General features: G+C 39.6%; 1 protein-coding gene across 1 annotated transcript in view; it reads right to left on the bottom strand.

Moving 5' to 3' along the window:
* Positions 1-821: 821 nt before the first annotated feature.
* Positions 822-12874, bottom strand: part of LOC139718498 (low-density lipoprotein receptor-related protein 2-like) — a 57725-nt gene continuing 45672 nt past the window's right edge. Inside the window, exons 30-42 of the mRNA XM_071629971.1 lie at positions 12173-12301; positions 11279-11404; positions 10544-10672; positions 9833-9974; positions 8880-9062; positions 8082-8305; positions 7115-7300; positions 5781-5927; positions 4932-5019; positions 4321-4382; positions 2439-2532; positions 1896-1974; positions 822-1244 (exon numbers count right to left, since the gene is read on the bottom strand). Of these exons, the coding sequence (XP_071486072.1) occupies positions 822-1244; positions 1896-1974; positions 2439-2532; positions 4321-4382; positions 4932-5019; positions 5781-5927; positions 7115-7300; positions 8082-8305; positions 8880-9062; positions 9833-9974; positions 10544-10672; positions 11279-11404; positions 12173-12301 (2012 nt within the window). The remainder of the gene's footprint in view (positions 1245-1895; positions 1975-2438; positions 2533-4320; positions 4383-4931; positions 5020-5780; positions 5928-7114; positions 7301-8081; positions 8306-8879; positions 9063-9832; positions 9975-10543; positions 10673-11278; positions 11405-12172; positions 12302-12874) is intronic.

Genomic DNA, 12874 nt, shown 5'->3' with positions numbered 1-12874 from the left:
GAGACCATATCACTATGGATGTCTTTTATGCCACTAAATGCATGAAGTACACATTCTATAATATACAGAAAAATACCTAAATACAACATAAGATCGAAAGAGAATAGGCCCTGAAGATTGCTCAAGGTTATATCGGCGTAGGCACACGCACAAAGGAAGACTGGAAAACTTCAGAGTACTATTCTGACAGGAAGAAGTGGACTCGTTGAAGCTATCTAACATTGTGAGCCCTCACAAACAGTTTAAAAAATTGTCAGAGATCCAGTCTTGATTGTTCAAGCTCTCAACTCTTTTGATAGAAGGTGTTTAAGTTGATTTGTTGAAGTCAAATCACAACTTGAAAATATCAGTTAATCCCTTGAAGACATTCTTGAAAGAGTGAAAAGCTGTAAGGTTTTATAGAAATCCCCCTGACTCCTTCCACAAGAACTTGCTTGCATATATTTGGCTCACTATCAAGAGCTTACAGCAAACACTGAATGCATTGCACAGTCTTCGGCATGCCAGTGGTTCCAACAATGAGTTTTGTTTGAGTTTAAGGTGACGATTGGCATGCCATCCTAATGCACTTACATACATAAATTCCATTCTCAATCAATGAAAGACATCTTTCATAGCTTTCTACGCACACTAAAGCCTCCAATGCTCAGAGAAACCCTGCTGAGATACAATGTTTACATTTCTGGCAGGGCTAACGACCTAACTGCAGGCATTTTTATGTGTGTGCCTTGATGATTTGTACACCTTAAAAACAAATACAGCCCTGGGCCTGCATTCAGGTAAAGGCATAAAATGTATAATCAAATCAAAATACTCTTTCTCTAATTGTCGTCTCGCATCACAAGTGTATTCCTGTCTCCCTCCGCCTCTGTTGGACTGTAGGTGGGGGACTGAGGTGGGGTATGTAAGTCCATTTCGGGGAGGGGCACCATGACCCTCCCATTGGCATTTGCATTTATGTTCGCGTTTGCGTCGCCCCCAGCAATCAGCTCAGGAGGGGGAGGGGGAAGCTCATCGGGAGGCGGGGGGATCTGGGAGGCGTCGATCCCACCCTCCGGGGGACCGGTCTTCTCTGGTAGCCTGATGGCGTCATCGTTACCGGGCAGGGCGGTTTTGTAGATTCCGTCGGGGTCGGGATGGAAAGTCCCCGTCGCTGCCATCTCGTCTTCGTTCATATAGAGGGCCTCCTCATCGTGCGGGGTGGCGTAGATCGGGTTCTCAAATGCCCCCGGATCATTTCCATCCTACGTAAAACAACACAATGGTATATTGGACGGTCACTAATAAGTTCAGTTGTCTATTAAAATCTTCTCTCTGTACAAAGCAACTCCTAATAACAATGGGAAAAATTGTCAGCTCTTCTGAACTGGGCAGGCTGTCGCAGTCGTAGCATTCCAGAACCACCTTTGTAAAAATTTCTATTCTAGAATCCAAGAATGATAACAATATATAATCTGTTTTATCCTATTTGCAATGACACAGTCATTCCTTCAGGGACCTTTTGTGCATTGAGAAGGAATCTGTTACAGATGCTGCAAAGCTTTGCTACACTTGAAAAGTCGCATGGAAGACAAATTTTCGACTGATGTGGAAATAAATAATATATAGAAATAATATATAGAGAATTCAATGTATTTTATTTTTCTAGCATAATGAAAGATTAAGTACTTGGCTCATCTCTTTCAGGGGGGTGTTTTATGAAGCATTTTGTCCAACATATTTGCTCTCAACCAGTCACATGCAAGGATTTCAGTAGCTTATAACAGTTTGTCAGAAGAAATATCTGACGGGGGGGGGGGGGGGGGGGGGTCAAGGTATTTAAAGCACTGAGAACCACTGAATTCTTTTTCAGCATCCATTTATGAAAGAATGAAAGGAGTTTGAAGGTGGCTTACATGGACATGGAAGGGGAGTTCAACGTTGGTCCCTGTCCGGTAGGCAACATGACCCTCTGGGGCAGGGGGCTTGATGATCCTGTGTAGGGTGAGAAAAAGAAGAGGAGGGAAACAGAATGAATAAAAGGAGACAGTTTCAGACATTGGAGAGATGTTCTTTCTGTTGTTGGTAAGTATACATCAATATCATAAGAGGCCAATAATATCATTACAAATATTCTAGCTTTATTAAAACAATGTGCACCTTTGGTTGAGCCACAATTTCTTGTTCAAACTTAAATCATAATTATAATTAGAAAAGTAAACTTATATGTGACTTTTTTTTGGTGGTGGTGGTGTCACAGCATTATGCTCACACCAAGTACTTTCCACAAATTCATAAAGCGTTTTCTTTGATAAAGAAGTACTCTTCAATGCCAAAACAGGAGCAATGATTGTCAAAGTGTCTTAACACAATGCTTATGATAGCACTCATGAGCAATTTGAATTCCTTGATCTAACACAATATATAAATATTTCTGGGACTTCAGATTAAAAACTCACCCGGTCCTTCTCCTGACAATGACAAAGATGATGACTGCGATGACCGTCACAAGAACAGCAGCTCCAACAGCAATGCCAGCCACTACACCGGTGCCTGAAACACAATGAGAAAAAGAGTGTGAGTGCATGTGTGTGTGTGTGTATGCATACCATAGAGATAAGATACTTTAATCACAAGAAAAGATGAGACAAATCCATGCTATTTGCTAAATTTTCTGCCACAGGCCTCTGTGATACGAAAGGAATTCATAAACTGACACTACAATTATGCGCCACAGCACCTCACAGTGCATGCCTACCTTGGTTGAATCAGAATGTAAAAAAAAACTAGAAATGTCGCTACGGGGACTGGTATGCCTCCGCCATAATGCGTGGTTCTCCTAATAGGTCTATAGTACAATGTCTTGACAATGTGTGATGACAGTTTCACACAAGTGGCAAAATATTGAAATAACAGGTTTGCCACAAATGGGCTGAATGTTCACTTTCTTAGAACTAGGTTCAATTGGATGAATGATTAAAACGTCAGAGTGCAGGTATTTGGGGAACTGATGATTTTTACTTGACTTTTGACCCTTTTATAAGTTTATGCATTGAGTAATTTTCAAGGTATTGAGAAAAAGTATAATTTCAGTATCAAATGGTAAAATAGTATTATCTAAACCTGACCTTTGACCTTTGACCTCACAGTTCCAAAGAGAATCACTGTTAGGTAGAACATGCATAAATATGTAAGTTTCATGATGATACCTTGAGTTACTTTCGAGATATAGAGGAAAAAGTGCAATTTAGCACTTTCACTTGACCTTTGACCTTTTGACCTTTGACCTTTTGGCAAGAAACTTCCCACAGAATATAGATTGGGTAATACATGCATACATCAAGTTAAAAAAAATCCTTCAGGCATTGCATAAATATAAGGAAAGTAGTGATATTTTGAGGAGTTGACCTTGACCTTTGACCCCCTGACCTTTGACCCATGACCCCCAACTTCCCTAGATAATCACTGCCCATCGGTACATGCATATATACTAAGTTCCATGAAGATATACTGTACCTTGAACCATTTGCGAGATATGGAGAAAAACATGTTTGAAATTTCAACCTTTTTTTTTCACAAAATAACCTGTGACCTTTGACCTTTGACCCCGTGACCCTAAAATCCAAACAAAGTATTATCCCCCCAGGATATACCCTCATACCAAGTTTGATGTAAAACCACCACACGGTTCTTGAGATATCGACAAAAACAAAACGGGACGGACGTACGGACGTACGTATGGACGGACGGACGGACGGACGACCCGAAAACATAATGCCTCCGGCCACTTCGTTGGCGGAGGCATAAAAAAAAAGCACAACAGAGAAGATTTGAGGAGAGTGTGAAGTGGAGAAGGGTCGGAGAGAAAAGAGAATATTAGGAAGAAGATGATGAAGTCACAGAAGAACAGAGAAACTATGAAACAAAAAAAAAAGGGGGAAAGAGCTAAAGTAGGACAGAAAGAATCCCTCCTCCAATGGGGTTGGAGATACAACACTGAGGCAATGTATTAGTTCTTTTATTTTTCTCTATATATTTGTCTCAATTGGATAATCTGCAATCACTCTCATCTAAAATAAGTCACATGACATATCTCTCACCATAAGGCATCATCACATGACATAACATTTACAAATTTAGTCTGTGATAGATGTTACAATTTTTTTTTTCTTCAGCTTTGATTTCCAACAAGATATAAATTGCCTTTGGAACAGCAAGCAACTAATGTCAAACAATATCTGACAATGACTGCAAAAAAAAAAAAAGGAAAAAAAGAACATGACAAAAACAGTAAAAACTTGTCTAATCATCAAAGCTGCTATTTGGATTTGTAATACTCACTGAGTCCAACTTTAGTGCTTGGCTGAGCACCACAGTTTTCTCCCGTCCAGTCTCCGACACAGCTGGGGAATTGAGGGCAAACAAACTCAAGAGTTAGCAAGCAAGACGACTGCCATACTTCTATTCTTCATGTAATTTTTTTTTTCAGCACTCCTACTGTAGTCGTTATAAATATCAAGAAGCACTAAGCATTTATACTGCAGCTTATTATTCTCCCCCCCCCCCATATAATGCTCCTACTACATTTTCTACTACACTTAAATCTACTACTTCTTCTTCTACTACTACTACAACAAAAACTACTACTACTACAAAAACTACTACTACTACTACTACTACTACTACTACTACTATGTATTAGAATTAGAATCCCTCTTTACTCATGTTCATTAAGGTGCATAGCATCTCTGCCATCTGACAGACAAATATCAATGACAAAGTGACAATGAATTGAATGCAAAAACACAAAAAGAGCAAGATGGACTCAGGCATGTCTGACATTACTACTGTTTCTGTTTTTTTTCCCCCATCCTTCTACAAATCATTGGGAATTCAGTACGAGAGGAAACAGTTATCAACACCGATGACTGACTCGGGACTTAGTGTAATACCTGCAAGATCCATCTGGCAGACAGAAACCCCCGTTGAGGCAGGGACAGTTTGGAACCGGTGCTGGGAGGTTGCGGACAGGTATCACCGCTGAGGATTAAGGAAAGAAAAAAGATAGAAAAAGATTTTGAGAAATAATTGACGGAAAGTCAAAAAGAACCCTTTGGCACAGGATTATCCTTCGTAACAAACTTGCACAATTTCAATCAAGTTGTCAAAATTATACTGCAAAACCGGAAATTTTCATGTTCATAAAACCTTTCGCTAATTTCATGAGCCAGAATTCGCAAATGAAAAAAATGCGGAAACAAGGTTTCGTTTACAGAGTCAGCACTGAATGCCAGTTGCAAAACTGCGATAGTTTCATGTCATGAAAAAGGCTCTTGGCTCCAATTTGCCAAGTTTCACACTGCAAATATTTCAGGTTCTGCTTTTACACTATTATTTCAATTTGAGGCAAGCAGGTATATGTATATATATATACAGATCTCAGACCACAATTATCTCAAAAATAGGAGAGCATCTGTTAAAAGTTCTATGGTTCCTCATATTTTGTGATTCCTCATATCACATGCTGACATTTATACAATTTCAGAACCATTACATCTGTAGCTGATTTGGAAGGCATCAATGAATGGGTTGATATGGCTCATCTTTACTTGACATAGTCATAATGAAACCTACTAAGCGAAAATTGATTCTGGGCTAGTTATACTGGATCATCTCAACTGATGTACCAAAACTGGAGAAAAACATGCACGCTCGCACAGCAAAGCACAACACGTTCGTCAAAAATCCCCTCCCCCCCCCCCCCCATGAAAAAGAAAGAAAGAAAGAAAGAAAAAACTCACCGCTCTGACACTCCGTCCTGCTCCCCTGCCTGAAGTCATCCCCCTCAGGGCAGCCGCACCTGTAGCCACGGGTGGGTGTGTCTCCGATCATCGTGGGGATCAGGAAACACAGGTGACTGCAGGGACTGTTGTCACATCGGTTCGGAACTGATCCAGATAGAAAGGTATGTCCAGAAAAAAAAATGGTTTTTGAAAGCAAATCACACTTACACAAATACATACATACAATTTGCAACGCAGTTTCTGGCAACTAATTCACTGCAAAAGATGTAGCAACAGTCACAGCTCGACGGTAGTGCTTGGCCGTTTTGAGATATTTCAGTATGATCATTGAACAAAAACTAAACACCTTGTTTTCAAGGATTATTACATAACTTCACCATCAAATCACTGACATCAAAACCAGCATTCCCTCCTCTACAGCCTCTCCTTTCAAAAATCCAGAGCAAAACAAAAACAAATACATAAAATCATTTAAAAAGATATTTGGAGACATCCATAAAAAGAAACTGCAAGCCCATCTGTTCTGTAACACTTTGTTGCAAAAAGATAAAATTTCATGATAAATCACAGCTCTTGCAAGCATCACAAACTACAAATGCTATAAACAAGGCCTGCATGGTTGAAATTATTGACAAACAATTATTTTTCATGTTTTGTTTTTTTATTTTGCAATTTCTGGACAAGTAATAATGTTAAAAGTGAGAATATCAAAATTTGTTGATGTGGAGCCTTGAAGATGCACAGCATATTAAGGTGAATAACATTATTCACTTTGAGTATTCACCTTGAGAAGTGAGAACACAAGAACTTTTATTTTTTTTTCAAATTTGTTAGGACAAGATGTTTTCGTAGCTACAAATGTCCCTCTGACCCAAATGTAGGTATAGAATGGTTTTCTGGCAATTCTTATGTAATAATCATGGCAGAACAGTGTATGAGGTAGATAACATAAAAACAGAATCTCTCCCTGTCTGACAGAACAAAATTGATGATAATAACAACATTATATATTCTCCTTAATAGGATGGTAAGAGGTAGGTCTTTTCCAGGGACAGATTTACAGCCAAGAAAGAATACATGGTGTACCACTAAAAACCATCCACCCCTAAACATTCTACCACCATGGACAAATTCAGAGAATACATAACAATATAATACAATTCTCTGCTCTTTTTCTTTTCTGTGTGTGTGTGTTCCCATTGCATGGACAATATATCTGTTGCATATCTCTAAAACAGACCTAGATGGTCAGGCAAATTTCATATTTTTCTTAAAAAAAACACAACTAGAGGTAATCAGAGTCGTCAAACTAAACAACAAATATTGCCTACCATCCAAGCTGTATCGCTGTGCCTGGTACAGTCGGAGTCCCCTGGGTTGGTTGATGTCCAGTATGACGGTGACCGACACGCCACGTCCAAGCTTGTCCAGCCGGCGGATCTCCCCCACCCCCAGGGCGGAGGTGGTGAAGAAGATGCTGTCCTCAAACACCTCCAGGGAGCGTGGCCGAAACAGAGCTGAAAAGGAGATGGAAAGCACAACAAAAATTATTTGAGAAGAGCACTTCCTTCGTTTCCTGCAACTTTAGTAAGTTGCCCTTTTTAAAATCAACTTTTTTTAAATATTTTTTTTATATAGACTGAAACAGATATGTGCTTGTAGACAGATGTAAATGCCTATCTGACAAAAATAACAATAAATTACATACACCATAAACTTTACACATTTTGCAGGGTTTTTATTTGTGCAAATTTTACGAGTCAAGAACTTATCACAACAAGATAGTGTGACTGAATTCCTCAACTTGATATCCCAATCAAAGATACTCTTTTGATAGGGAACTGAATTCTAATTCTTTCTTCATTATAATGTTATTGCTAATTTCTATTACTGGTATTACTAATATCATTATCACCACTATCATAATCATAATCATAATCATAATCATAATCATAATCATGATCATAATCATAATCATAATCATTATCATTATCATTATCATTATCATCATCACCATCATTGCAGCTACTACTTCTAATGCTACCACTATTGTCATTATCACTATGATCAAGTTACACTTGTTAAACCCGGAATAGTTTTATTGTGCACTTTTTAAACCAAGCAGATTTTTCTTGTGGTGAAAGAAAGAACGAGCAGTTGAAGTCTACAACTAGTTGTGGACTTCAACTGCTCGTTCTTCCTTTCACTGCAAGAAAAACCAACCGGGTATAAAATGTGCACAATAAAACTGTTCCAGATCTTCATTCAACTTCAGGAGTGGGACACTGTGTGACTTACTGGTCGCGGCTCGCAGGAGCTGCCGGTTGGATCCGTCCCACCTCATGGTCTGGATCATGTTCAGGCCCTGGTCGCACCAGTACACCTGGCCGTCGTTGGCGAAGTCGATGGCCAGGCCCGTGGGCTGCTCGGCGGTGGTGTTGACGAGGACCTCGCGCCCCTCTCCGTTCATCCAAACCATCTCGATCTTGGGGCTGGCTCCAATGTCTGACCAGTAGAGGATGCTGATGGCAGAGAAGAGGAAACAGAAGATGTCAGACCATTTGGGATGATTTGGTTTTCACAATAGTCATTGATTAGACATTATACTGCTGAGTTTTAAGACAAAGTCACTTGATCATGGCAACATGGATCCCAAAGGGGAAGAAATGTGTGAATAGTTCCATAGGGGCAACTCACCAAATTTTGAGATCATTGCAAATTTCAAGCTTGTTGCAAACGGATTTCAGCCCAGCTGCATGCAACATTCGAAAAATGTGTATATAACCCAACATAACATCACATTTCCATATACAAAATGCCTATAGTAATTGCAGCTGCAGGGCCCAATTCTTTAATTCCAATGAGAACAAACTACAATTGGTTAGATTATCAACTACATCTATCACTGCAACATGACATGACATAATACAACATAACGTTACAGATCAAGTTATCTGAATATGTATCACATGATAGACAGGATCGAGTCAAATTAATGTTATCATGTTCAAAGTAAAACCAAATCACAGGACAATCTTCCCAGTGCAACTCAATTCAAAGTTCGCCGTGAGTCTGAGAAGTAATCATTGCAGTTACCCTCTGCTTGGATTCACGACGAGAGCTGCCGGAGAGTCAATGTCGCCCTCTACGACGACGCGGTAGTAACGTCCGTCCAGCGTTGCCGTGTTGATGCTGGCCAGGCTCAAATGTCCGTCCCTTTTCTTCCTCCGGGAGTTGTTGTCTTCCTCTGCCTGGCCCAGGTCGGTCCAGTACAGGTTTCTATCATCACACAGAGAGAAAATATTGACCAAAATATCTTTAACAACCTTGACCTTATATGCCAAAAGATGAAAAATTCTTCAAAAATGCATAAAATTCCCGGATCACTACCAAAATTAAATGAGGTGTTCCTTGTGTCAATATCGACCTTTCATGCAAGTTTCGTTTTAATCCGTACACAACTTTTTGAGTTATTTTGCAAACAGACAAACCAACGCCTATGATCACTTAACCTCCTCCTTCCTTGGCGGAAGTAAAAATTGAAACATTCTCTGAAAGGAAAAGTTTCATAAAATGAATATACAATTAAAGATAAGTGACATGCTCAGGTGAAAGTTTGGGGAAAATTGAGTGATCCATTAAAAAGTTATGAATTCCAGAGAGGCAGCATCACAAACAATGCAATATGTGGTGCCACAGTAGTAAAATGTTACAAAGTACAAAAGGACACTAACAAATCATTTTCATTCTCTTTAACAAAAGATGCACAATCCTTTGAATGTTACTGAAATAAGTTTCCCCATTTTCGTGAAATCCCTAACCTTGGGACACACAGCCTGATTTTCCTCAAACTTTCACTAAGTATCTCACTGCTCTTTAGAAATTTGCTACATTCCAAAATACATTTGGGGTTTCCCCATTCCCTTTTAACCTTTTCTGTGCTAGGCACTTTGGACAGTGAATACAATGCTATGATGTTTTCTGTGCAAATCAGCACTCGAAGCACACTTAGGGTTTAATAATGCGGTTGAAGTGTCCCCGTAGCTTACCCGCCATACCAGTCAACGGTGAGCTCCTGGGGTCGGTAGAGGTCAAAGATAGGAAGCACATCCTCCTTAGCGGTCTCATCCTCACCCGGGATGTAGGCTCGTATCAGGGCAGGGAGGTCCGGGTCAATCCAGTACACCACCCCTGTACATGGAAGGAGACATGTTTTAATGTTTTAGAAGGATTACACACTCTGTTGTTATCAATTAACCCTTTAGGAGCCTAAGCACTTAGCTTCTTGACAAACTTTTTCATCAGTGCTCATAATCCCTCCAAACCTTTAAGCAAATCAAAACTTGACCTAGTTGTCTAGTTTACAGCAAGCCTACTCACATGTAGTGATGTACCTCAGTCCAACAGGAAGGCAAAGGTGATACAGTAGGAATTAGAAGTACGGCATACTCTTTATTCATTGAAAATTAGCATCTTCAGAGAACTGTGCCAATTTGCATACGCGCACAGCAGAGTGCAAATATCCGCATAAAATGGAAACATACCCACACAAACATTCTCTTGGTGGATTGGTTGACGTTTCATAGATCACCCTTTAAGAACATACTGACAAAGAGCGCAACAGGGGAGCTATAACTCCTATAACTAAAGGTATTTAAAAATTGTTGGGCTCTTCCCTGCTGCACACATAAGAGCACTCTATGTTCTTATTGTACACATTTCATCCATTTGCTACCCCTGTGACAAGGATCCTTCCTCACCCTCGTCGTAGTTGTAGTCTAGAGATCGGACGGAGCCCTGGGTGGTGAGTACAACGCCAAAGTCGTCGATCGCCTCGTCGTAGAAGCGAATCTCGTCATCCTGGCCGAAGAAGTACCTGGGTCTGTCCCCTGGGAGATTTTAAGAAGAGTGACACAAATGACAAGACTTTGACAAATTCACATGAAAAGTGCCCGATTTGGCTTGTACATGTATATTGATGTTACAATGTAAAGGTCTGGGAAAAGTATATTTCTTCATGATTTACATACATGACCTTTAGTCTATCACCTGTTCAGTAAACGAGCACCAGTATTTGCTTCACATTTCACTACCATTTCCGCTAGTACAATTTACATACAAAAAAAATCTTACAGCCAAAAATTTTGTGAATTTACAGAGACCATATCACTAATGTCTCTTGAGAGTGTAAGGAAGAAAAGAGGAGGACCAAACGCAGAAGATAAGGGAAAACAAAGGAAAAGTTAAATAAAAACAGCTAACAGAGAATACAGAGAGAAAAAAAGAAATATACGAAAAGAAAGAAGGAAGAAGAAAAGAACAATATAAACGGAAAAAAAAAAGACCAGAAAAAGTAAAGGAAAGAAAGAAAGAAAAGAAAGATGTAGCAGAAGAAGAATGAAAATAAAATGCAGTATGCGACACAGGGGAATGCAAATACCCTCCTGCTACAAGAACCAATCCCGTGTGGGTTTAGGGTTGGTATATCAACCTACCAATAGCCTTGCAGTCCAGTCCTCTATCCCCTGCGTCTTGATATCCTGTAGCACAAGTGCATGTGTAGGAACCCTTGGTGTTGGCACAAGTCTGCATGCAGAGGTTGGCTTCACACTCATCAATATCTGGAGAGGTATATAACGAGCATATACGCAAGCTCTGAGCAAACGCTATCTCTTTAGAAATTACAGCTCTAGAGTTGAGGCAGGTCTGTACTGTGGTAGCCACAAAGATGACATCTTAATATCATCACTGAGCACCATTTATTGACAGGTAGTGTCGGGAGAATTAGGAGAAACACTTCCTATAAAATTACTACTACCTCATAATTACAGACTTGTATACTGACTTGACAACAAAAACATTGTCATCAAAACATATATCAGCAGTGGCAGCAGCCAAGAAAAAAAAAAACATTTCTGAAACACTGTAGGCTGTAGTCAAATATATTTAGAAAGCTAAATGATACATGTACTCTAACAAAAATATGGTACAGGACCTGTAGATCTACAGAATTACATTCATCATTTTAACAGGTACAAATGACATGATTGAAAAGCTAGTAAACAAAATTCTTTTGTCATGTTGTCATAGTACAGGCAAGATCAGTAAGATTAATTAAACCCATCCACAGATGTGGCTGAAAACTTCATGCATGCTTCTTTAAACATGTAAAATGTTGAATTAAAAAAAAAATGTATATATACGATTGAACATTCATGACATGCATATCAGAAGAGAAGCTGAAATCACACACTATATTTCTGTTAAATGTGAACACTGTCATGATGGAATGTGAACAAATAAATTACAAGCAGTTCAATCTGACTGTGCTAAAGTGTATGACCTGCAGTAAGAGGGAATCAGTAATGGGCGAATCAATGCCCTCTTACCATCACAGCCCATTTTATCATCAGCCAACCGGAGGCCGTTGCCGCAGGAACAGAAGTAGCCGCCGTCTTGCAAGTCGTTACACAGGATCTCACAACCTCCATTGTCTTCTGCACAGCTACCAGATACATCTAAAGAGATATTTTATAAAAATTGTGAGCGATCTCAGAAAAAAAAAGTTTCAAAGTGTTTATTGAAGACCATATATAGGTATGGATGGACCCAGCAGCATATGAGGAAAGTACATAAATGGCTATGTTTAGTCTGCCATTCTTATGTGGTCTTAAAAATTGCAGCATAGAAGAAGGACCTTTGTCGCTTGTGGTAGTGTGCACAGGTCTTCATAATAGCTATAGACATAATTTCTCTTCCTTCCAATGTTTGAGGTGAATCACAGCCAGCTACCTCAGACATGCTAATTGCATTTCATTTTTGAAAGTTTGATAGAAGACTAGCTAATGCCCCAAAAGAACTGATCCTAATCAATACATCGCTGTTGGGGCGTCAGAACTTCTTCGTATCCAAAAATGTCAAATGTTCAAGAGAGCAAAGAACATGGCAGCCCCAGCACTGTACCAAATGGAATCACCTTTCCTTTGACATGCGCTGGAGGCTTCATCTTTGGGGTAAGACTGCTATGATTTAGACAGGACATCACTCATCTGACTATCAGATAATTCATCAAAATAGTGATTTTCATCTTA

The sequence above is a fragment of the Diadema antillarum genome, unplaced genomic scaffold (genome assembly GCF_040938485.1).
Source record: "Diadema antillarum isolate AM-2024a unplaced genomic scaffold, OU_Dant_1.0 scf00000095, whole genome shotgun sequence".
Lineage (NCBI taxonomy): Eukaryota > Metazoa > Echinodermata > Echinoidea > Diadematoida > Diadematidae > Diadema > Diadema antillarum.
This window is presented reverse-complemented; position numbering and strand designations above follow the sequence as displayed.